The sequence below is a fragment of the Rana temporaria genome, chromosome 4, assembly GCF_905171775.1.
Source record: "Rana temporaria chromosome 4, aRanTem1.1, whole genome shotgun sequence".
NCBI lineage: Eukaryota > Metazoa > Chordata > Amphibia > Anura > Ranidae > Rana > Rana temporaria.
The window spans coordinates 64,649,087-64,672,728 of record NC_053492.1 but is presented as its reverse complement, the minus strand read 5'-3'; the positions used below and the strand labels follow the sequence as shown (position 1 = coordinate 64,672,728).

At 40.6% G+C, this 23,642-nt stretch overlaps 1 protein-coding gene across 7 annotated transcripts in view; it reads left to right on the top strand.

Moving 5' to 3' along the window:
• The window catches only part of ITSN2 (intersectin 2), a 270,233-nt gene that overhangs the window by 214,953 nt on the left and 31,638 nt on the right, over nt 1-23,642 (top strand). The window contains exon 29 of one of the 7 annotated variants that reach the window (XM_040348501.1): nt 213-1,993. The exons of the other annotated variants lie outside the window; for them this stretch is intronic. Coding sequence (XP_040204435.1) covers nt 213-214 — 2 coding nt within the window. The 3' untranslated portion in view covers nt 215-1,993. Of the gene's footprint in view, nt 1-212; nt 1,994-23,642 lie in introns of those variants that run through there. 7 annotated transcript variants of the gene reach the window in all.

Genomic DNA, 23,642 nt, shown 5'->3' with positions numbered 1-23,642 from the left:
GTTAAATTCATTCACATGGCTTCCAGCACTGTGTATATGGTCAGCTGATCTATACACATTGTAGGCAGCCATCTTGTTTCAGTTCACTAGGAGTTAAAACAAGTGATTAGACTTGCGACATGGCTGACTCCACATTAGATGTATATAACATTGCAGATATGAGGGGACGGCACTGTGGTTTCATTCTCGGTGTGTTCTCTTTTTGTTTTTAGGACACAGTCTTGTCTGCCTGTATGAAAGCACCACAGAGACCCACTATCCCAGTAGAACTATGGCGAGGAGGGGGCCGGCGCCATTGGCTTCGCTTTGAACTCTCATGATCCAATTCCTCCGACAAGATCGCCTCTCACGTCAAAACGACCGCGTTGCCTTTACGTTTCATTTTGTGTTATGAAAGGATAGTGGGTTTTTGTGGGTCTTCCATAGCTTTCAGCTTGGCTGAGTGCGGTTTGTTGTCGTTGCATGCTAGCCAATGTCTCTGCAAGCAAGACGTGCGTCAGAAGCTTCTGCTGCTGAATGAGTCTGTGACGCATTGCTTAGCACTGCTTCTCGCGCCTCACTCGCTGCCTTGTTCTAGCTTACACTATGGGGTCTGGGCACACAAAGACCCACTACAACACAGCCAATGATCGGTTAGATTCATGTATCCGTTTGTCAGAAAAGACCGGTAAACCTAAAAAGGCAATAAGCAGGCTGCTAATTCCATTGAACCTTTTTCTGTAGCCATCAATGGAATCAAATGTTTCCTTTATGTCTGAATTTCTTTGTGCAGCCTTTGTTATCGGCCATATTGGGCTTAGAGAGGTTCTCCTCCCTGGCTGCTTTGTAGTGGGGTCACTAGACCTAAGTCAGCCTTGTGTAGCGTGAATATTTGATCTCTTCAGTGCATGATTTAGGCTTACCGGTCCTTTGCAATACCTATTTCTGGCTTATTCCAGTAAACGTCTTGTTCACTTGATAAAGATGGGCAATCCCAGCATGCCTCACTGCTAATGACTTGGTTCCCCAGCAATGGGAAAAGCTACACTGGCCTCATTTTGTGCGGAATAACTTCTGTTATCTTTAATAATTAGTGTAGTCTTATGTCACTACCAAGACTATCATGTTACTACAAAGACTTTTTCCACCGCTTTACAAGTGCAATATATTTTTATGTATTAAGTAGATTTATTTGGGCCTGTGTCATATAGGCAGAATGTATAGGAACATTTTAAGTATTAATTGATTTGGTGGGTTAAAGTTCTAAACATGCTTTTTTTCTATATATATTTTCTTTATCAGGACCAAAGGATATAGCTTCATAACTGAGTTTTTTCCTTTGGATGCTAAGAGTGAACAGGGTTTTGTTTTTGCCAGCCCAGAAGTAGCTTGGCCTTCTTGGTAAATCTGATATTGTCGGGCAAGACATCAAAATAAATTGGCATTAACGCAGCTGTCTAAACTAAAGCATAAATAAATCTATTTATTGATGGATTAATACAATTGTAATGTTCTCTCCACCTCTCTCCCTTCAGCCGTGGGTGCCTGCAACCTCTAGTCACTTTCCTACACTGTTGACATGTGAAAATTGTGACGCAGACGCAACCCACCCATGTCCTCCCTGACTTGTTCATAGATTTCAAACCTAATCTGAACTTTCTTTTTCAATCCGCTGATTATATCCCCACTGCATCAAGACAAAAGGTGTGTAGTAACTTAGTCTGTGCTCTTTTGAAAACAGTTGCAGCCTAAGTAAAAAAAAATACCGTCCCCTGCCAGCATGATGCAGCGAAGGACCTTTGTTCTCTATGGGGAAACGGGGTATCTTCTCAGAGGTCTGACACGCCCCCTACTGAGCCAGACTAATAGTTCTGCATGCAGCTAAGCTCATTCTGTCTGCTGAATATCTTGGAGAAACCCTGCTAAATTATTACATCTCTAGCTCATGACATATTTTGTGTAGTCAGTACATTGTAAATATAATAATAAAAATCTATCATATTCGACACCCAGAGCAGTTTTTGTAACACTCCTCTGCTTGATAAGAAAAAATAGTGTCTGTAACAATCATGAAATGGAACAAATAATAATAATGGCCAGAAAAGAGAGACCAATGGTAATCACCCGTTGGTGGTTAGTGGAAAAGCACCTTCTAATATTGGTAGTTTGTGTAGTGCTTCCATACATTGTGCCAGTGGGAGACGTACCCCTTATGTTAGTGGTTAGTACTATGACCCTTACATTGCTGACCAGTAGAGCTGCACAATTATTCCTTAAAACGTGATCTCGATTCAACCCCCCTCACGATCTCTATTGCAGTTTGACGATTCTTTCATGTAAACAAGTGCAGAGACTTCTGTGCTCACTCAGCTGTCAAAAGAAAAAAATCCAGGCAGGCTGCCAAGTTTTTAACAACATGAAACATTGTAATGGCTTCCTCCTTAGATCAAAGGGATAAAAGGAAGTTTAACCACTTAAAGTCTAAATCTTTTTCTGACACTTGTTTCTTAAGTTAAAATCAGTATTTTTTGCTAGCAAATTACTTGGAACCCCAAACATTATATATATATATATATATATATATATATATATATATATATATATATATATATATATATATATATATATATATATATATAGCAGAGACCCTAGGGAATACAATGGCAATTGTTGCAATATTTTATGTCACACTGTATTGGCCCAGCGGTCTTTTAAACACATTTTTTTTGTGAAAAATTACACTTCAATTAATACACAAAGCAAAAAGAGAACTAACCAGTAAAGTTAGCCCAATTTATTTATTTTTTGTTTGTTTAAAGGGGTTGTAAAGTTTTTTTTTTTTCTAAATAGGTTCCTTTAAGCTAGTGCATTGTTGGTTCACTTACCTTTTGCTTCGATTTCCCCCAATTTTTTTTTTTTTTCTTTGTCTGAATTTCTCACTTCCTGTTCCTCCTCAGTAAGCTGTTCTGGCTGACTAACCCCCATGGATGATGGGGGCAAGCTTATTGAGGAGGAACAGGAAGTGAGAAATTCAGACACAGCACAAAAAACATTTATAAGGGAAATCTAAGGAAAAGGTAAGTGAACCAACAATGCACTAGCTTAAAGGAACCTATTTAGGAAATAAAAAACAAACCTTTACAACCCCTTTAATGTGAAAGATGTTACACCGCTAGAATCGTGAGAGAATCATGATCTTTATTCTAAGCAAAAAAAATAGTGATTCTTATTTTAGCCAGAATCGTGCAGCTCTACTGACCAGTGGAAAAACAGCCTCCCTACAAACGGCTAACAAGATAAATAATATTAGTGGTTACTGGGACAGAGAACCGTCATTTCTTAAAGCGGGAGTTCACCCATTTATTTAGTTTTTGACCTTTTCCCCTTAGATTCCTGCTCGTTTTGTCTAGGGGAATCGACTAGTTGTTTTAAAATATGAGCTGTACTTACCTGTTTTCGAGATGCATCTTCTCCGTCGCTTCCGGGTATGGGTCTTCGGGAGCGGGCGTTCCTTCTTGATTGACAGTCTTCCGAGAGGCTTCCGACGGTCGCATCCATCGCGTCACTAGTAGCCGAAAGAAGCCGAACGTCGGTGCGGCTCTATACTGCGCCTGCGCACTGACGTTCGGCTTCTTTCGGAAAATTCGTGACGCGATGGATGCGACCGTCGGAAGCCTCTCGGAAGACTGTCAGTCAAGAAGGAACGCCCATACGCGGAAGCGGCGGAGAAGATGCATCTCGTAAACGGTAAGTACAGCTCATATTTTAAAACAACTAGCTGATTCCCCTAGACAAAACGAGCAGGAATCTAAGGGGAAAATGTGTTCTCTATGGGTGAACCTCCGCTTTAAGGAACCCCGGGAAACCTCTGCAGGATCCCCCATGGTTTCACTGGACCCTGGTTGAGAAACCCTGACCTAGAATGTATTTAGCTGCTTCAAACTGAAAGTTCAGTTGGGTTTCCGAATTGTTTTTTCCCATTCTGAGATAATACACAGTTGTAGATAATTATATTGGTGTCTATAGAGCTTTAGTAGTAACAATCACAATATAAAACCAGTACGTTTGAAGACCTTGTACAAGCATAGGTACAAAAGAAGCAGAACAAATAGATTTTCCAGCTGATGAATTTTGTTGTCCTGCCTTACACAGATTGACTAAAGATGATGTTTAATTTTAATACTTTGTACTGAGGGTGTATGTTCTCTTTTGTGGAAAACTGCTATTTGTACTTCTAGAACTTTTGCTATATTTATGGGATCGGTGTGCTGCAGGGTCGGCGTTGTTGGATGTCTTCTTTTTTTTTTTTTTGTTCCCCGATCTATAGGATTGAAGTGAGCTGTTCCCGTATCTGTGTTTGGCTCACTAAATAGAAATGTAAGTGTTGTATGTGATCTCCTGTTTGGACAGATACATTTTTCATTTTGTATAATAGTCATGCCAAAGAGAGCATGGTCTTCATTAATATGAGCTCCACCAGAAACTGTCCAATAGGAGGCGTTCTGTTCTGTGTATACGGTGCTGTCAGTCAGTATGGTGTAGTGAAGGGGCGGGCGCAGACAACATATTAAGGGTGTCGGACACCATTATGCAAATTGCCATCTCTCCCATTACAAGGAAAGAAATAAAAGTGTTAATTGGTTATATTTAATATTTCTAAAGGGTCAAGCTTTTCCATCAAACTGTGCTTCTTTACAGTTCTCTCAAAACAAAGTATTTTATCCTGGTTTGCATGTGCTCTCTTCTGGGTTTGCACATGTTTTGCTTTTTTCATTGAAAACAATGAGTTCATATAAGCTGCCCCTACAGGCTACATGATCGTGCCCAAATGCTGTCTGTTACTCCCCGTTTAGAAAGTCCAATTTTCTTTTTAGATAAGTATTATAACATTGTACAGTGTAAAAAAAAATTGCCAAGGATCAAACTTTACTGTCTGTTTTTGGTACCATATTGTCCGGTATGTAAAGTAGCATCCAAATGTGTGCTGTATTTGGGATTTCTGATGTTCGTAATATTGAAACCCATACGGTCCTCTACAACTTGGCCTTTAGCCATTTAAGTACAATTTCTAATTCTCAGTGTTTGCTTTTATTTCTACATGAAAGCTTTAAACTCTTTGTTGATTGTCAGAGTGATTTCTAGCCCTGGCTCTATCCTTTCCAAATGCTGAAGGCTGTCCCAGTTCTGTGCATTTACTGGAGACCAGTTTCAAGTTGGGCCGTTTTTTAGGAAAGGAGATTTCCGTTCTTTTTTTAAGTAATTAGGTGTACTTTAACATCTAAAATTCCACCCTATGCTAGATGAGTTTTTTTAATGAAAACCTTCTTGTTACAATTTAGAAATCAGTGTTTTTTTGTATTGAATAAACTGAATGTATCTATGTATACATGTAAAGGGTACTTCATCTCAACTCCTCTTGAATGTATTAAAAAAAAAAACACCTCCATCCCAAGATCTCTGTACGGAATGGAGTTTAATTACATGCTTTACACTTAGGCCGGCCATACACAGTGCTGAACCGGCTGAGATTCAAACCAATAATGGACAGGCTGAATGTACCAAGTTGATCAATCTGGGTATAACCAGCTAGCGGATTCACTAGCGATGATAATCCTGGTCTTCTCCCAGGAAAGAAATTAGCACCGTCTATGTGTATCCCAACACACATAATTACAAGGTATTTAGTGGGCACACCATTATTCCCACCCGTCCCATTCTAGTCATTGTGGAGCTTTTTTTAAATTAGAAAGTGACTCTGTTCCGAGAAAAAAAAAATATGTAAAAAGAAAAGTATTTTCCTGCTTGCCCGCCACACATACTTTGCATATTTACTCTAAAGGTCCATACACATGATCTGACTTTTTGACAACAATTGTCTGACGGATGTGTTTGATTGGACAATCCGACAGTGTGTACGCTCCATCAGACAATTGTTTTCGCTTTTTCATCAAACAAATGTTTGCTGTGAATGCTCTCAAACTTTTCGGCAACAAATGTCCGATGGAGGATAAGCTGATCATGTGTACACAAGTCAATCAGACTGAAGTCCATAGTACAAACACGCATGCTTGGAACCAATGCTAAAGATCAGACAACAGAAGCAGAAGTTAACCAAAGGGTGGCAGTAAAGAGCTGACAAACCACGTGATTTTGAGAAAGTTGGCTGAAAAAGTCCTGCCGTGTGTGAGTAGAACAAGTTCAAAGCCAAGGCCCATTCAGACCAAAATCCACGGAAAAGTCCAATGGAAATCCGATCGTGTGTATGAGGCTTAAGAGAGGGAAGATCCAAGGTCTAGGTGGCAGGCTAGGCAAGAATTAACTTTCTTCTTATTCAGTGTGTTTTGTTAGTGTTTTTTTTTTTTTTGCATTGTTTGGAAAAGGTAATGCAGCCCTCAATATATGAGAACCTAAATCTGAGTATATATTGTAACTTATTGATGATTAGGAATTAAAAAATATATGAGCACTTAAATATGAATGTACATTGTAATTTATTGATGATTAAGGGATCAAATCCATAAAGGTGAACCTGTACTTTACTCATGCGGACCAAACCTAGAAGGTTCATTGACTATCCCACCCAGTGGGCAAAGCACTGGTTCACTCTAAGTAGATATTATCTTTTATGTGCTAGATGTGTAATCATTTTTGGGAACATTTGAAATGCTGTATTTTCTTTATGGTGATTGTTTAATATAATGTGTCTGATTTAAAATGACACAAGGATAGCTGTTACCCAGCAGCAGTCAGTTCTCATTGGAGCATAAAAGCTGATTGGTTGCTTTGGACACCAACATTTACTTTACTTTCTGCTAATGTGCTATATGTATTGGCTCCTATTTAAAAAAAAAAAAAAAAAGTCATAACTATCATATAATATAATAAAATGGTGTTTATAATCGGTGCTTTAAGTATGAAGGGTTTAGGTTTAATGTTTGCTTCAGAGAACAGCAGTCCTTTTTGCTTGCCTTGCCATATAGGAGCTGGATTTGAATTTTCATCCACTTTCCTGTACTTTAGTATTAGGTACTGCATTGCACTTTGAATTAATAAAACTGAAATTAATGATTTGGCTATCATTTTTTGTTCTGGGGCAAAACTTGTACTTTTGCACATGCCAGCTGTGTGTTTTGATGCCACTGTACTACTTGTACGATAAATAAAAATTCTGCTTACACCAAAGTAGGTCTTAAGATTATCCTTATTCAGCCAAAATCTGCCTTGATGTGGTATAACCCATCCTTGTTTTCAGTAAGCCTTGCTCCAAAAAAATGGGTCAACTGGTATTTACTGTCTGAATCACATGACATTCAGGTTATGAGTTACTTAAATTTTCATCGCACGAATGAATGGTGCAGGATTATATTATAATGGCTCATTTTATTCATATGCTGGAAAAACGTTAGACTGAGCATGGATCTGTTTTAAAAATGGCTGTCCAGTTAAGATGACAGTTCATTTAAGTCCCCTTTTGTTCTTGTTATAAATTACAATGTATTTGACTTCCCTTTACCATAAAGTCTTGTTTGATTCGTTTTACACATTGAACCTGTACCCCTTACACATACAGTGCCTTAAAGTATTCATACCTCTTGCAGTTTTCCAAAAATTTTCATGTTACAACCAACAATGTAAATGCATTTTATTAGGATTTTATATGATAAACCAACACAAAGTGGCACATAATTGTGAAGTGGAAGGAAAATGATAAATGTTTTTTTAATTATTTTTACAAATATGTGAAAAGTGTGGTGTGCATTTGTTTTCAGCCCCCGAGTCAATAATTTGTAGAGCCACCTTTCACTGCAAGTCTTTTTGGGGATGTCTCTACCAGCTTTGCACATCTAGAGAGAGTGACATTTTTGCCCATTCTTCTTTGCAAAATAGCTCAAGCTTCTGTCAGATTGAATGGAGAGTGTCTGTGAACAGCAAATTGTCACAAATTCTCAATTGTATTTAGGTCTGGACTCTGGGCCATTCTAACAGATGAATATGATTGGATCTAAACCATTCCATTGTAGCTCTGGCTGTATGTTTAGGGTCGTTGCTGTGTCCCCCACATGGCTTCTTGCAAACTGCAAACCCAGGCTTTTTTTTCAACAATGACTTTCTTCTTGCCACCCTTCCATAAAGGTCAGATTTGTGGCGTGCACGACTAATTGTTGTCCTGTAAAGAAAAACAAAAATAGAAAAGCGCTTCTAAGTAAATTGTTTATTGACAAGTATAAAAAATCATATTCAGCACTCACATGTAGGTAAGTAAATGTATGCTCCGGTGAAGGTCAGTGCCCTTGCTGAATACAGGGTCTATTGGCATTCTTCAAGTCCCAAGTTCCAGCTATAGCAGCCACAAGGAGCCGGAGTGTAAACCGGCTGTATCCGTTGGTGGAGATGGCGACAATCAACTCGTGGAGGAGCGTGTGACGTCAACTGGATCAGATAGTATGGGGAAGTGCAACGCGTTTCATAGCATGCGCGGCTCTCAAACAGAGCATGTGCGCTCCTTTCACAAGTGTATAGAGGAACAGAAAAGACGGAATTTAGGGAACTTCCCCTGGTGGGAAATAGAATCAGCTGGCCAATCACTTGATTAGTATGCCGGGCATAGCGAACAATTTCTATATGCAATAAGGCTAAAAACAATGTACATCTTAAACCAGAAGATGTAATAATATACAGTCGTCAATACAAAGTGTATATACACATATTGGGGGAAAGAAATTATTACCCTAAAACACTACATGAGTGATATATGCGCGCACATGTATATATTTTATATGATATTAGGAGATGAGTGGACAGATGAAAAATTATTATATGAAAAGGATAAATCATATGGTTCAATAAAAATAGACTATCACTAGTAATTTATCTGGGTTATTCTTAAAGAGACACACACTGGTGATCACGATGTAAACGTTCACCAGAGGAGAGACAAATTAAATAGTACCAATACTAGGAAAGAAAGATAGGACATGGAAATGTTCATAGATATAAAACAATTGGTTAATTGGCCAGAGGAATTAAGATTCACAAAAGTGATAATGGTGTCAAAATGATGGTAAAATTAGCATGTCAAAAAGATGGTAAAATTAACAAGATAGGATCCAATAAATATCGGCCAAGAAATAATAATGGCTGATACTAGAAAGTGTATAGAAAAAATATATATATACATTAACACTATTCAGTCAATTTGAGTTATAGAGTACCGTATTTGCCGATGTATAAGACTGGGCGTATAAGACGACCCCCTAATTTTCCAGCTAAAATGTTGGTTTTGGGATATACTCGTATAAGACGACACCCTTCCTACTAGTCATGCCTCGCCTCACCTCACTGTGCCACCATTACATGCCTCACTGTGCCACCATTACATGCCTCACTATGTGTCACTGCATACCTCACTGTGCCTTGCATGTCTCGACGATCCCTTACCTTATCCCTGACATGCAGAATCTGTCAGACAGTGGCCGTCCATTTTTCAAAAGCCGCGCCGCCTCCTCGTGCTGTTCCGTGATAGGCGGAACACTCAGCTTCCCAGGAGACACTGTTCCGAAACCGAGGACGAAAGGGCATCCGTGATAGGTGGAACACTGAACAGAGGCTCTGCTGGGAAGCTGAGTGTTCCGCTTATCACGGAACAGTAGGAGGAGGAGGCGTGGCTTTTGAAAAATGGACGGCCGCGGTCTGCATGTTAGGTTACCCGCGTATAAGACGACCCACAAATTTTAAGAAGAATTTCATGGGTTAAAAAGTAATCTTATATGCTGGAAAATATGGTAGTTCTAATGAAGATAGAAATAGCAGCAATGAACAGCACTGAGACAATTAAAATAATTAAAATAAAATTAGGATAGAATGAGGAATGTTTTTTAGAGAATGGTGTTGATTTCCGATTCCTCGTTGAGTCCATTAGGCGCAAGAGTATCTAAAGCAAAAATCCAAAAAATAAATTGTATATTCGAGACATCAAACATCTTATGGAACTCCTGTCCTCTTACACCTGGCTTGACAGCTATTCTTGGCTGTCATTGGATGTTGACTCCTTATATACCTGTATTCCCCATAATATAGGCCTATTGGCCGTACAACAATCACTGTCCTCTAACCCCATGCTTAACAACAAACAGGCGGCCTTTATTTTGAAGGCAACTTCATTTTGCCTTGCGCATAATTATTTCCATTGTGAGGATGATTTCTACCTACAGACCCATGGTACAGCGATGGGTGCAAACTTCGCCCCTTCCTATGCCAACCTGACCATGGGTCTGTGGGAGAACCAGCTCATATGGAAAAATAATCCCTTTGCCAGGCATCTGGTATTTTATGGCAGGTATATTGATGATACCGTCATCATTTGGGATGGTTCTCCTTCCCTGGATGACGAGTTTGTGGCTCACTGTTATAACAATGATTTAGGACTCTCTTTTTCTGCTGTATGGAACAAGGACAGCTTGCCCTTTTTTGATTTTGTACCTTAATCATCTTTGCCCGCAATTACACTAAACCTACTGCGGGAAACTCATACCTTCACTTTGACAGCTGTCCTCACCCTTTATGGGTTAGAAATATACCCAAGGATCAGTTTTGTAGTCTAAGGCAAAACTGCACAAGAGACGGTGCTCATCTGAAACAAAAATTTCTGGAAAAAGGGTACCCAGAAAAGATAATAGACCATGCTTACACTACTTTTCTTCCTGGAAAGAAACCCAAAAAGGCTAAACCACTAGAAAAACCTGTTGTCCGTTTTATTACTGGCTTTCACGGACAATAAAGGAAAATGGAACACATAATCAACAAGCATTGGAACATTCTGAAACAGGATCCTCATTTAGCCACTACTTTATGTGAAAAGCCTAAAGTTACCTATAGAAGGGCTCCGACCCTATAAAATAAAATGGCGCCAAGTAAGCTAAAACACACCAAAAAAAGTGCAATATGTCAGACTTCCCTCAAAGGGATGAACATATGTAATAAACCTCTGTGCAAAACCTGTAATTTTATCCAACACGCACTTTTTTTGCAGTGCTATACTCTTTCCATTTTCGATGATAGATTGAACAGTGCTCCATGAGTTGTTGAAAGCTTGGGATAATTTTTTATAACCTAACCCTGTTTTAAGCTTCTCCATAACTTTATCCCTGACCTGTCTGGTGTGTTCCTTGGCCTTCATGTTGAGGTTTGTGCATTAAGGCTCTCTAACAATCCTCTGAGGGCTTCACAGAACAGCTGTATTTATACTGAGATTAAATTGCACACAGGTGGACTTTATTTACTAATTAGGTGACTTCTGAAGGCAATTGGTTCCACTGGATTTTATTTAGGAGTATCCGAGTAAAGGGGGCTGAATACAAATGCACGCCACACTTTTCACATATTTATTTGTAAAAAAAAATTAAAAACCATTTGATTTTCCTTCCACTTCACAATTATGTGCCACTTTGTGTTGGTCTATCGCAAAAAAATCTCAATAAAATACATTTAAATTTTTGGTTGTAATATGACAAAATGTGGAAAATTTCAAAGGGTATGAGTACCTTTTCAAGGCACTGTAATGCTCTTTTCAAAGGCATGTCGAATGTACCTAGAAATTGCACGTCTATAGATAAAAATATTCCTTGGTAATAATATTGGGCATTTTGGATATAAGGAATTATTAGCTAGACACATCAGCATGTCACATTATCAATGACAATATTAGGCAGTTGTCTCTTCGCATTTCACTTTGGAGGCTCAGAGATATCCTACCTAGCCACACTTTGAATGTGCTTCTGGAGTTTACTTTGCCAGGGTGAGATTCTGCAGTGCTACCAATGGTGGAAGGTTTTCTGAACCTTACAAGGTCTAATCTCAAAAGTTTATTGGATAAGCAGCTCAGTTGTAGCTGAACTCCTTCATTGTGATGGGAGCTTGAGAAGAGTAGAAAGTGGCAAATTTTGGGATCAACATCCCGCAGTGTGACACTCTGAAGCTTCTGGGATCTCGGAGAACATACAGACCTTATAGGTGTCTGTTCTAAAGAAAATTGTTCTTGGCTCCAGGTCATACGTTGTACAGTGTTTCTTTAGATTTGCCAAAACCATATAATATGAGGTCAAACCTAAACACTTTCAATTCGTATAGTAATCTACACCTTGCCCTTTTTTTCAGCTCGATTTAAAAAAATCTGGGGAGTTTGGTTGCTATGGGCCTGTAGTGTTTGACTAGGAGGCTCTGGCCATTTGATACACTATATTGTCAGAAGTATTGGGATGCCTGCCTTTACATGAACTTTAATGGCATCCCAGTCTTAGGGCTAGATTCAGGTAGGGGCGCGCATTGTTACGGCGGCGCAGCGTATCGTATTTACGCTACGCCGCCGTAAGTCAGAGAGGCAAGTGCTGTATTCACAAAGCACTTGCCTCCTAAGTTACGGCGACGTAGCGTAAATGGGGCCGGCGTAAGCGCGCGTAATTCAAATGAGGATGAGGGGGCGTGTTTTATGTAAATGGGTGGTGACCCGATGTGATTGACATTTTTCCCGAACGGCGCATGCGCCGTCCGTGGAATTTCCCAGTGTGCATTTCTCCAAAGTACACCGCAAGGACATCATTGGTTTCTACGTGAACGTAAATTACGTCCAGCCCTATTCGCGAACGACTTATGCAAACAACGTAAAAAATTCTACGCGGGAACGACGTCCATACTTAACATTGCGTACGCCTCATAATAGCAGGAGCAACCTTACGCCGAAAAAGCCTGACGTTGACGACGTAAAAAAATAGCACCGGGCTTTATGTAAATTTGTGAATCGGCGTATCTAGGTCATTTGCATATTCTACGACGGAAGCGCCACCTAGCGGCCAGCATAAATATGCACCCTAAGATACGACGGCGTAAGACTTATGCCAGTCGGATCTTAGGCTAATGTCGGCGTATCTTGCTTTCTGAATACAGAAAGAAGATACGCCGGCGCAGCTTTGAATTTACGCGGCGTATCTATAGATACGCCGGCGTAAATCAATGCTGAATCTAGCCCTTTGTCCGTAAGGTTCAATATTGAGTTGGCCCACCCTTCGAAGCTTTAACTGCTTCAACATAAAGACATGGGTAAGCGAGTTTGGAGTGGAGGAACTTTACTAGCCTGTACACAATCCGACCTCAACTGATCTAATTCATCCCAAAGGTGTTCTATCTACAACTCACTCATCCCTGTCTTTATGGAACTTGCTTTGTGCACTGGTCCAAATCATTTGGGGGAGGGGGAATTATGTGGTGGGGTTGTTTTTCAAGGATTGGACTTGGCCTTTTATTTCCAGTGAAGGGAACGCTTAAGGCATCGGCCTACCAAGACATTTAGGACAATTTCATGCTTCTGACTTTGTGTCAAGAGTTTGGAGATGGCCCCTTCCTGTTCGAACATGACTGCGCACCAGTGCACAAAGCAAGGTCCATAAAAACATGGATGAGCGAGTCCTGACCTCAACTCAATAGAACACCTTTGGGATGAATTGGAGCGGAGACTACGAGTCAGGCCTTCTCGTCCAACATTAGTGCCTGACCTCACAAATGCGCTTCTGGAAGAATGGTCAAACATTCCCATAGACACACTCCTAAACCTTGTGGACAGCCTTCCCAGAAGAGTTTAAGCAGTTATAGCTGCGAAGAGTGGGCCAAATCCATATTGCTGTCGAAGACTGAGATGCTATTAAAGTTTATGTGCGTGTAAAGGCAGGCATCCCAATACTTTTGACAATATAGTGTATGTTGAGAATCTTGCTAGTCTAGCTACAGGTTGCAACATCTTCAGATCAGTCTCTTTCTGATAACTGAACATACAGTTGCAGTGTGGCAATTACTGCATAGTCCAGTGGATAGTTCCCAACAGTATCAAATGCCATAACTTGTTTTCTGGTTTTGATATACTACAGTAGCAGACTGGTACAAAACTTTGAAACATTTGTCAATCCCATTTCTCATCTGTTAAATAATTCCCTTTGTGGGTTCAAACATAGAGATTCATACGAGGACAGCCAGAATCCCGGGCTGTTTATTATGGTCCATTGTATTTATGAGCAGTCTATAGCTGGCTATACAGATTACAATCAACTATCTACCTACAACAACTCAATTGCAAAGATAAAAAAGATAAAACAAATAGGAGGGAGCTATTAAGGAAGCTTAATAATACATACCAGTCCTTAATTTAGTGACTGCAATCTAAGTTTTCTTGCAGTTACTGCGGTTGGAGTCACCAGTGACTGTCAGTATTATTACCGGTACTCTTATTCAGGCTGGCTGTTTTTATTAGCAAAAAAAAAAAAAAAACATTTAAGAAGGAGCTATAAGATGTGTGCCCAGCTTTTCAACCTGTTAAAATCTAGTAAAACATTTCCAGTTTGCAACTCAACACAGTTTGCAACTCATCAGCATTATATTGAAAATGATGTGAGCCCATGCATACGAGTTTTAGGTATAGTTAGGAACAGTTAAAACCTCTGTCATGTATTTATTGCTGTCTTTGTACCTGTTGGGGCCACTTCTATCAGGTTATTGGGACAATTTAACAAGTCCTGATTTGAGTTTCGTTATAAAGTATCGGAATGTAAACAGTTGCTTGGACCACATCCATGGGGACATATTTCAATGTAAAAAATGGGGCATTATGCCTGCTGACTTGTCCTGCCTTCTGTCATTTGGCATTATGGCATAATATGTAAATATACAGAGTCCTGCATACTGTCATACTGGCAGGTTAAATGTGTCCAGCTCCTAGTGATGCTTCTTTTGTGGCCTTGAATGTGATTTCATTTTGTTGGTGAAGATTGTCTGTTGTGGAGAAATTCCCACTTGTAATTTGTTGTTGGCATGGGTAATGTGCTTTCTGCCATTTGGGGGCATCTATGTAACTATGCAAAAATGTGTTTATTAAAAGATTGCTTTATTGTGTATGTCTTTGAGTCATTTTTCTCATTAAGGCCCCTTGCGGTGGCGGTATAGCGGCTATCCCATTGTAATTGCTGTTGTATTCGGCCGCGGTTTTAACCTCCGCTAGCGGCCAAAAAAGGTTAATACCGCCCGCAATGCGCCTCTGCAGAGGCGCATTTGGGCGGTATAGCCGCGGTTTTCCATTGCTTTCAATGGGAAGGAGCGGTGGAGGAGCGGTAAACGCATCGCTTCCCTCACCGCTCCAGCACCTCACCAGCATCCAAAGATGGTGCTAGCAGGACTTTTGGAGCGGTCCTGCTAGCGCAGCGCTCCAGTGTGAAGGCTTTCACATTGGAGATGTGAAGCAGACGCTGTTTAGGGTCAGTTTGCGGGCGCTATTTTTAGCGCAATAGCGCCTGCATACCGCCCCAGTGTGAAAGGGGTCTAAGTAATAAGTGAATTATTTTTTAACCATGAGGCCCTTTTCACACCTGCGGACCATTCAGACCTGCCTGTCAATTTTTTCAGGCAGATTTGAACGGGTACTCCATGTATCTCTATAGAGTGTCGGATGTCAGCGGTGACATGTCCGCTGAGACCCGATCAGCCCCGATCTGATCCTCTCCGCTAAAACGTGACGGATGCAAACCCTATTTTGCATTCGACTGGATCGGATGAAAACAGACTGTTCGTTTCTATCTGACCCCCCCCCCCCCCCCATAGAGGAGAGCGGAGATCTGACAGCGCGGTCCCTGCAGACCTGTCATCTGCTGGCTCAGCGGGGATCAACGGAGTGTCGTTTCTCTCCTCGCTCCTCTCCTCGAAGCCTCCATTCACATTCTGTGCATCCGGCCATGACAGCTTTCAGCTTCACTGCCGGGCACGCACCCGCGAATGCGCGAGTCGCGCTGCGCTCCCGGAATGGATAGGCGATCTCCTGAGACCTGTGACATGTCCCAGGAGATTGCCTAGAGGGAGGGCCTGCCTAGGGGAAGAGGAGGAGGGGCCTAGGCAGTCCCTAGGTGGAAGTAGGAAGTGGGACAGGAAGTCCTACTCCTACCGAAGCCCCCACTCCCCCCCCAAAAAAAAAATGACATGCCAAATGTAAGGGGGCGAGGAGTGCTTAAAGCGGAAGTTCCACTTTTTATAATTTTTTTTTCTTTTAAAGTTCTTGATGTTATATTTCAGCCGCGATGTATAATGCCACATTTTTGTGTCCACTGCTGGTGAAATAGTGTCAAGTTTCTGTAGGTCCTTTGTGTGTGAAATCAGATCCCTCTCTGAGGGTAGTATTGCATCTCTTTTTGTGGGTGAAATTGGATCCCTCTCCTAGGGTTAGTATTGCACCCCTTTCTGTAGGTGTGCTGTGGGTGGAATTGGGCCTTTTTCTTTGGTCTTCTGTGGGTTGAATTAGGCTCACGGTGGGTGAAATGCCCCTTTTATGAGGGTTTGAATAGGCCCCTCTTTCTGGTACCGCGCTGGTTACCGCCAATTTTTTTTTTTTTTTCATTTATCGCAATGTATTTTTATTTTATTTTTTTACGAATTGGACTTTATTTACCACATGCAATAATTTATGCAAATGAGTAACAGGATACTTTTACCACATGCGGTAAAGCTTCGTGAATTGACCCCAATATGGTATTTGCAGATTGATTCGAACAGTGATCCTATCACAAAAGCAGGTGATGACAATTCTGGGGTATTTGAATGTCTCGAGGTTTCCATATTTCATTGAGTTTTTTACAGTATTTGGAAATTTTAGCAGCTGTAAAATTTAAATGGACAGGTAATTTTTAATAATTACAAAATTCCATGCCTAGCTATTTTATATTCTACAAAATGTGGAGTTTTTGGGATACATAAGGAAAAAATGACCCGACACAAGATTTGCCCCTTTTCTAATCAACTGAAATTGAAAATAAAGTTATTGCTTTAAATACAAGGATATAAATTTGTTTTAACGGTTCCACCCACAAGTGGAATGTGTTTAACTTCTTGTCGTAGAATTTTTAAGTTCTACTTTCACTTGTAGATTTGGAATGGTTGGCATTGGTGAGTCACAGATTTGTAACCTGGCATACTGTACATCAATGCAAAAAGGCACTTAAGCATTTGAGGAATGACAGTGAGCGGTCACGTTGTAGATGGCACGAGGACACTACCTTCTCCCATGCCGCCAGACAGGTGTATGTGATTCATAGCACAGAGAACAAGAAGATCTCACTAAGAACAATGTTCAGTCTGGGGACATTTTACCATGGGCTGATGATGCAGCATGAAGAGGAGGAGGACCGACAACGCCATGAAGCAGATGTTCTGCATGATAGTCGAAGAGGACTGTGATGAAATGTATCGTAGGTCTCTGAGGTCTCTTCCCAATCCCCTCGTCCTAAAAGAGAGGGAGGCTCTGCGCTTGTTGTGTCTGGGAGCTGGCCGCAATGTTAGCTTGGAAACAAGTCTCAACAGCTGTGAGTACCTGTTCGCTTAATGCTCTCATTAATTGGGTAATTCGTTTTTTCCTGAGGGTAGCATACACTTAAATGCTGGTTATGTTTCCTCTATTTCTGTCAGTGCAAATATTATATAAAAAAAAAAATCAAACAATTAATACCGCAAGGCACTGAAAGATACACTTTAAAATAAAATTAACTGTGGTATTTTCTATGGCACCTATCCATTGTGTGCAGTGAGAAATGTTTAGATTAAACTCTATTCTGTGCATCCACCATTATTTCCCCACACATTTACTATAACAAGAACGTCTTTATAAAAGTTTTGTATTTAGATCTAAGCCTAAAAGATCAATTCATATTGGTACAAGTTGTCCTGTAAAGGCCCGTAAACCACGATCGGATTTTCCGACGGGACTTGTGTCATGGCAGGCTGTTGTCGGAAAAGCCGAACGTTTGTATGCTCCATTGGACAATTGTCGGATTTTCCGCCAACAAATGTGGGATAGCATGCTTTAAAATTCTCCGATAGCAAATGTCCAAAGTACAAACACGCATGCTCGGAAGCAATACTAACCATAACACAACATTAGCAGAAGTTGCCCAAAGGATGGCGCTAAAGGGCTGAAAAACCACATAGTTGTGTTTGTTGCCCGACAATTCTTTGCCGTTTTGTATGCAAGAAATGTTCATTGCCAACGCCCTTCCAACAAAAGTCCTACGCTTTGTCTGTGGGAAATCCGATTGTGTGTACCAGGCTTAAGACGTGCCCCCATCTTGGGTGCAGCCCACCTGGCCCAGTACTCATTTCTGTCCCCTGTTCCAGTGCTGTCCAGAGCCAAACAGCTTTTCTCAAAATCTTTACCCTGCCTGGTCCGAGACCACCATGAGTACAGCTCCACCTAAAATGGAGTGGGCGGCAGCATGCATCCACAGGATGAAGAGGACCCAGTGGCGGGACATTTTGGAAGAGCATTTCTGTGGCTGCAAGCAGGACCACCCAGTGAATATTGCTGGAACTGGAGCAGAGGTAAGTATCAGGGAGGGTGCATGCCTTAAAGGACAACTTGTTCCATATGTCCTATAATACACAGATAATGAGAAATGCTCAAACTTTCAATGCTGGCGTTTGTGCAGCGTGGTGCACAGTAAAGTAGGGTACGTGCTATAAGAAAATTGTTAGAAAAATTCCCTGCAAGGCATGACCAGTCAATTTTTGTATAGTGTGTACCCAACTTTTGACATCCAATTTAGACTTCCCAAAGGAAAATTTCCCGAAGGGCGACAAACCCCCCAAAAAATTATTGTATGTGAACAGAACTAATTATTATTTGTGTACTGTTTTTGTACGGTTTTCAGATACGAAAGCCTGTGCATGAATAGAAACAATAAACGACAAAAGAAGCCGCATTTGACGTACCAGAACTTTTTTATATTATTTTCTTCCTCCGTTTCAACTTGCTGTGAAACATCGAGGAAAAAAAAATTTCACCCAATTTTCTTAGTGTACCTGCTTTATTCACAATGTATTGGCATCATTTGTATTGCTTGGCGCAAGGTTTTTTCATATTGATATACCTACCTTTAACCACTTACGGGTGGTCCGATTTTAAATAAAAGTGGTCTCTGTGGGGGATTCGCTGCCAGATCATATTTATCGGCGGCGGGAGAGGTGCCCACCCTGTCGTGTTTCGGTCTTCTCCACCGCATACCGCAGTTGTCGGTAGTGGCGGAGACTATCGGGTACTTTCCCGTGAAGCATGGGGTTGAGTGAGGGAATGAGAGCCCCCACTCGACTCTATATCATCGGAGGACGGTAGCTACATTAAACGTCACTTCAGCCCAATGGTCTTAAAGAGGGAAATTTTTTTTTTTTATTACGTTTAGGTGTAAATATGAGATCTTTTTAACCCCCAATCTCACATTAAAGAGGTCCTGTCATGCTTTTTTTCTATTGCAAGAGATGTTTACATTCCTTGTAATGGGAATAAAAGTTATCCATTTTTTTAAAGGGACAGTGTAAAAATAAAAAGTTAAATAAATAATTCAACATTTTTTAAAGCACGCCGTCCCACCATGCTTGCGCTCAGAAGAGAACACATAAGTAAGTTGCGTCTGCATATGTAAATGGTGTTCAAACCACACATGAGGTATCACTGCGACCATTCGAGCAAGAGCAATAATTCTAGCATTAGACCTCCACTGTAACTCAAAACTTTGCTTATGGAGATTTTTAAGTGTCAAAGTTTGTTGCCATTCCACGAGCGGGCGCAATTTTAAAGCATGATATGTTGGGTATTAATTTACTCAGCGTAACATTCTTTTACAATATCTTTACTGTTTTGTTTTTTTTATTATTCAAAAAAGTGCATTTCTTCCCCAAAAAAATTGCGTTTGTAAGACCGCTGCGCAAATACGGTGTCAAAGTATTGCAACGACCACCATTTTATTCCTTAGAGTGTCTGAAAAAAATATATATAATGTTTGGGGGTTCCAAGTAATTTTCTAGCAAAAAAATTATAATTTTAACTTGTAAACACCAAGTGTAAAAAATAGGCCTAGTCCTTAAGTGGTTAATGGCACTCCAAAAACATCTAGCAAACCATGCAGTTTGATGCAATGCATTCTGAACAAGTAGTGCTTGCACTACTTTTTCTGTTTTCCAGTGCGATTTGTAGCATTGCACTGCCCAGGAACGGTGTGAACTGCCTCTAAGGATAGGGCTCACAGGAAACCTGCACGGAGAGGCATTTATAAGCTAATATTACTGACCCTTTGGTGAACATGTTAGTAGCCTTGCTAGCTTTAGTACTTCCTGAAATTTTTAGTTGCCTGGAACCTCGTTCTGGAAAGTAATTTTTGGAAAGAGCTTTTGTTAATTGCAGTTAACAGCAGTGAATAACTGTTTTACCATTTCACAAAAAATAATTCACAATTTTCTCTGAAAAAACTAGAAACTGAAAAAATGTGTTGGTGTTCACCATATTTAGTAAACCTCACAATTTTTTATTTTTTATTCAGCAGAATGTTAACTAGTAAAAATAATAAAAATGGCACAGACATAAATGATAGGATGCTGCAAACCAGTAATTTCTGTAGTTCTCAATGAGAATCCTGCACCTGCCAACAGAAAGTTTGGCCCACTCTTTTTGAGCAAAGAGCTCTGGCTGTCTTAGGTTTGAAGGATGCCTTGTACAATCTTTTTCCATAGATGCTGGGTAGGACTAAGATCAGGGCTCATAGAAGACCACTTCAAAATAATTCAATATTTTGTTCTTCGCTATTTTTTAATGCTTTTTAGCAATGTGTTTTTGGGTCGTAATCATGGTGGAGCCATTATCTGTGACTGAGACAGCTTTCGGACTCTGGCAGTACATTTCACTCCAGAATTCCATAATAGTCTTGATATTTCATTGTCCTCATGGTTTCAAGGTAACCCATGCCAGATGCAGCATAGCAGTTCCAAAACATAACCAACCCTCCTCCATATTTCAAAGTACCGTATATACTCGAGTATAAGCCGACCCGAATATAAGTCGGGGCACCTACTTTTACCACAAAAAACTGGGAAAACGTATTGACTAGAGTATAAGCCTAGGGTGAGAATGCATAAGCTAATGTAAGCGGAAAAGAGGGTCAACAATGCCCATTTGCACGCCTCACTGTGCCCATTTGCATGCCTCACTGTGCCCATTGCAGCCAAACCTCACTGTGCCCATTGCAGAATCACTTTGCCGTGTATCTGAGTCTGTGACATGCAGATTCAGACGGTGGCCGGGCAGTGTTTAAAAGTTGCGCTGCTCCTTGTCCTGTTCCGTGATAGGCAGAACACTCAGTTTCCCAGCAGACGCTGTGTTCAATGTTCCACCTATCACGGCCGCCATCTGAATCTGCATGTCACGGTACACTGACTCGAGTATAAGCCGAGTGGGTCCCTTTCAGACCAAAAAAAGGCTGAAAAACTCTGCTTATACTCGAGTATATACTCTAGGTACCGTATTCTTCTTCTTTTTTTTTTTTTTTTCAAGCTTCATTTTTCTTCTCTGAATGTAGAGCAGATGTGACTTGCAAAAAAGTTCCAGTTTTCTCTCATCTGTCCAAAGGACATTTCCCCCAGAAGCATTGTGTTTTTGTCAATATGCATTTTGTCAAATTCCATTCCGGCTTTTTATATTTTTCCTTCAACAGTAGAGTTTTCCTGGGTCTTCTTCATTTGAGCCCGCTGTTGCTCAAAAAGCGAGGGATTGTGCTATCAGACATCGATGTTCCTTGATTTTGGAGTTCACCTTGTATCTCTTTAGAAGTCCTACTTGGTTCTTTGTCTATGATTTGTGCTACCCTGCTTTTAAATCTGGGGTCTATTTTTCTCTTGCAGCCATAGCCAAGGCAGTTGGATACACTCAAATAGGCCTTAAACTTCTTAGTATTTGCAACTATGGTCACAAGAACATTAAGCTGCTTGGAGATGGCCTTATAGCCTTTACCTATTACATGCTGGTCTATAATTTTCTTTCTGATCACAGACCAATTTCACCTTTTCTTTCCATGTTCAGTGTGGTGCACAGGAAGATACCAAACTGAAGAGTGACTGTTTTTCTCTATTTAAAGTGGTTGTAAACCCTTAAATTAAAAAATAAAAATACCTGTAAGACAAAGGCATAATGAGCTAGTATTACCTTAGATCAAAGCCCCCGCAGCCATCCTCGACCCCCTCCGGCCGTGGACATCTCTCCCGGGGCTTGCTTCCAGGTATCGCGGCTTCGGTGCTGTTATTGGCCAGAGCTGCGATGACGTCACTCCCACGTATGTGTGCGGGAGCTGCCGGTAATGGAACAGCTAACTGAAGCAGCAGCACAGCAAGCCAGTGCGTATGTGACGATTACTTCGGCACATGCAGACACAGGGGGATATCTCCTAAACCGTGCAGGTTTAGGAGATATGCATGCTAACTACAGGTAAACCTTAATATGGGCTTACCTGTAGCATAAAGTAATAAAAATGTGTTTACAACCACCTTAACTAGGCTGTATTATAAATTACAACAGGGCTCGACAAATCCCGGTCGCCATTTTTTTTTTGTGAGCTGGTGCCATCTGGTGGTGAGCCATTGGTATTACAAGTTATTACCACCAGATGTGTAAGCTGGCGCCATCTGGTGGTGGCCGTTGGTATTACAAGTTAAGCATTACAAGTTAAACAGCAATTCTAATGTAATTTTTCACTATTTTCACTGCCATCTTCTTCCCTCTAATTAGAACCCCCAAACATTATATATTTTTTATCCTAACACCCTAGAGAATAAAATGGCGATCGTTGCAATACTTTCTGTCACGCTGTATTTGCGCAGCGGTCTTACAAGCGCACTTTTTTTGGGAAAAAATTACACTTTTTTTAATTAAAAAATAAGACAACAGTAAAGTTATCCCCATTTTTAATACTATGAAAGATAATGTTACGCCGAGTAAATTGATACCCAACATGTCACGCTTCAAAATTACAGGTTGCATGTTTTGAGTTACAGAGGAGGTCTATGGCTAGAATTATTGCTCTCGCTCTACCAATCGCGGCGATACCTCACATGTGTGGTTTGAACACCGTTTACATATGCGGTCGCTGCTCACGTATGTGTTCGCTTCTGCGCGCAAGCTCGTCGGGGCGGGGCGCGTTTTCTGGCTCCTAACTTTTTTAGCTGGCTCCTAGATTCCAAGCAAATTTGTCAACCCCTGAATTACAAGATTACTGCAAGATTACTACTATCTAATTACTGTATCTATAATCTCTTCTCGGGGGTAGCAACAAATGAATTTCAGCCATTTTAATTATAATATATCTCTCTTATATATCTCTCTTCACACTTTATTTGCTTTAGGCATTATGCACACTGGACGTATTTACAGTGGCTGTTTTTGCCTTCATTTTTTTTTCTGCAGCCAGTAACCTACCCAGCATGTTATCCTGTGTCCATGCACACACAGGCTTTTATCATCATATTTGCACCGTATTTTGAATAAAAAATAAAAAAAAGACAACAGTAAATTTTGCCCAATTTTTTTCTATATTATGAAAGATAATGTTGCGCCAAGTAAATTGATACCCAACATATGCTGGAAAATTGCACCTGCTCATGGAATGGCAATAAACTTTGACACCTAAAAATCTCCATAGGCGACGTTTAAAAATGTCTACAGGTTGCCAGTTTTGAGTTACCGAGGAGATCTTGGGCTAGAATTATTGCTCTTGCCTTAACGATCATGTCGATACCTCACATGTGTGGTTTGAACACTGTTTACATATGCGAGT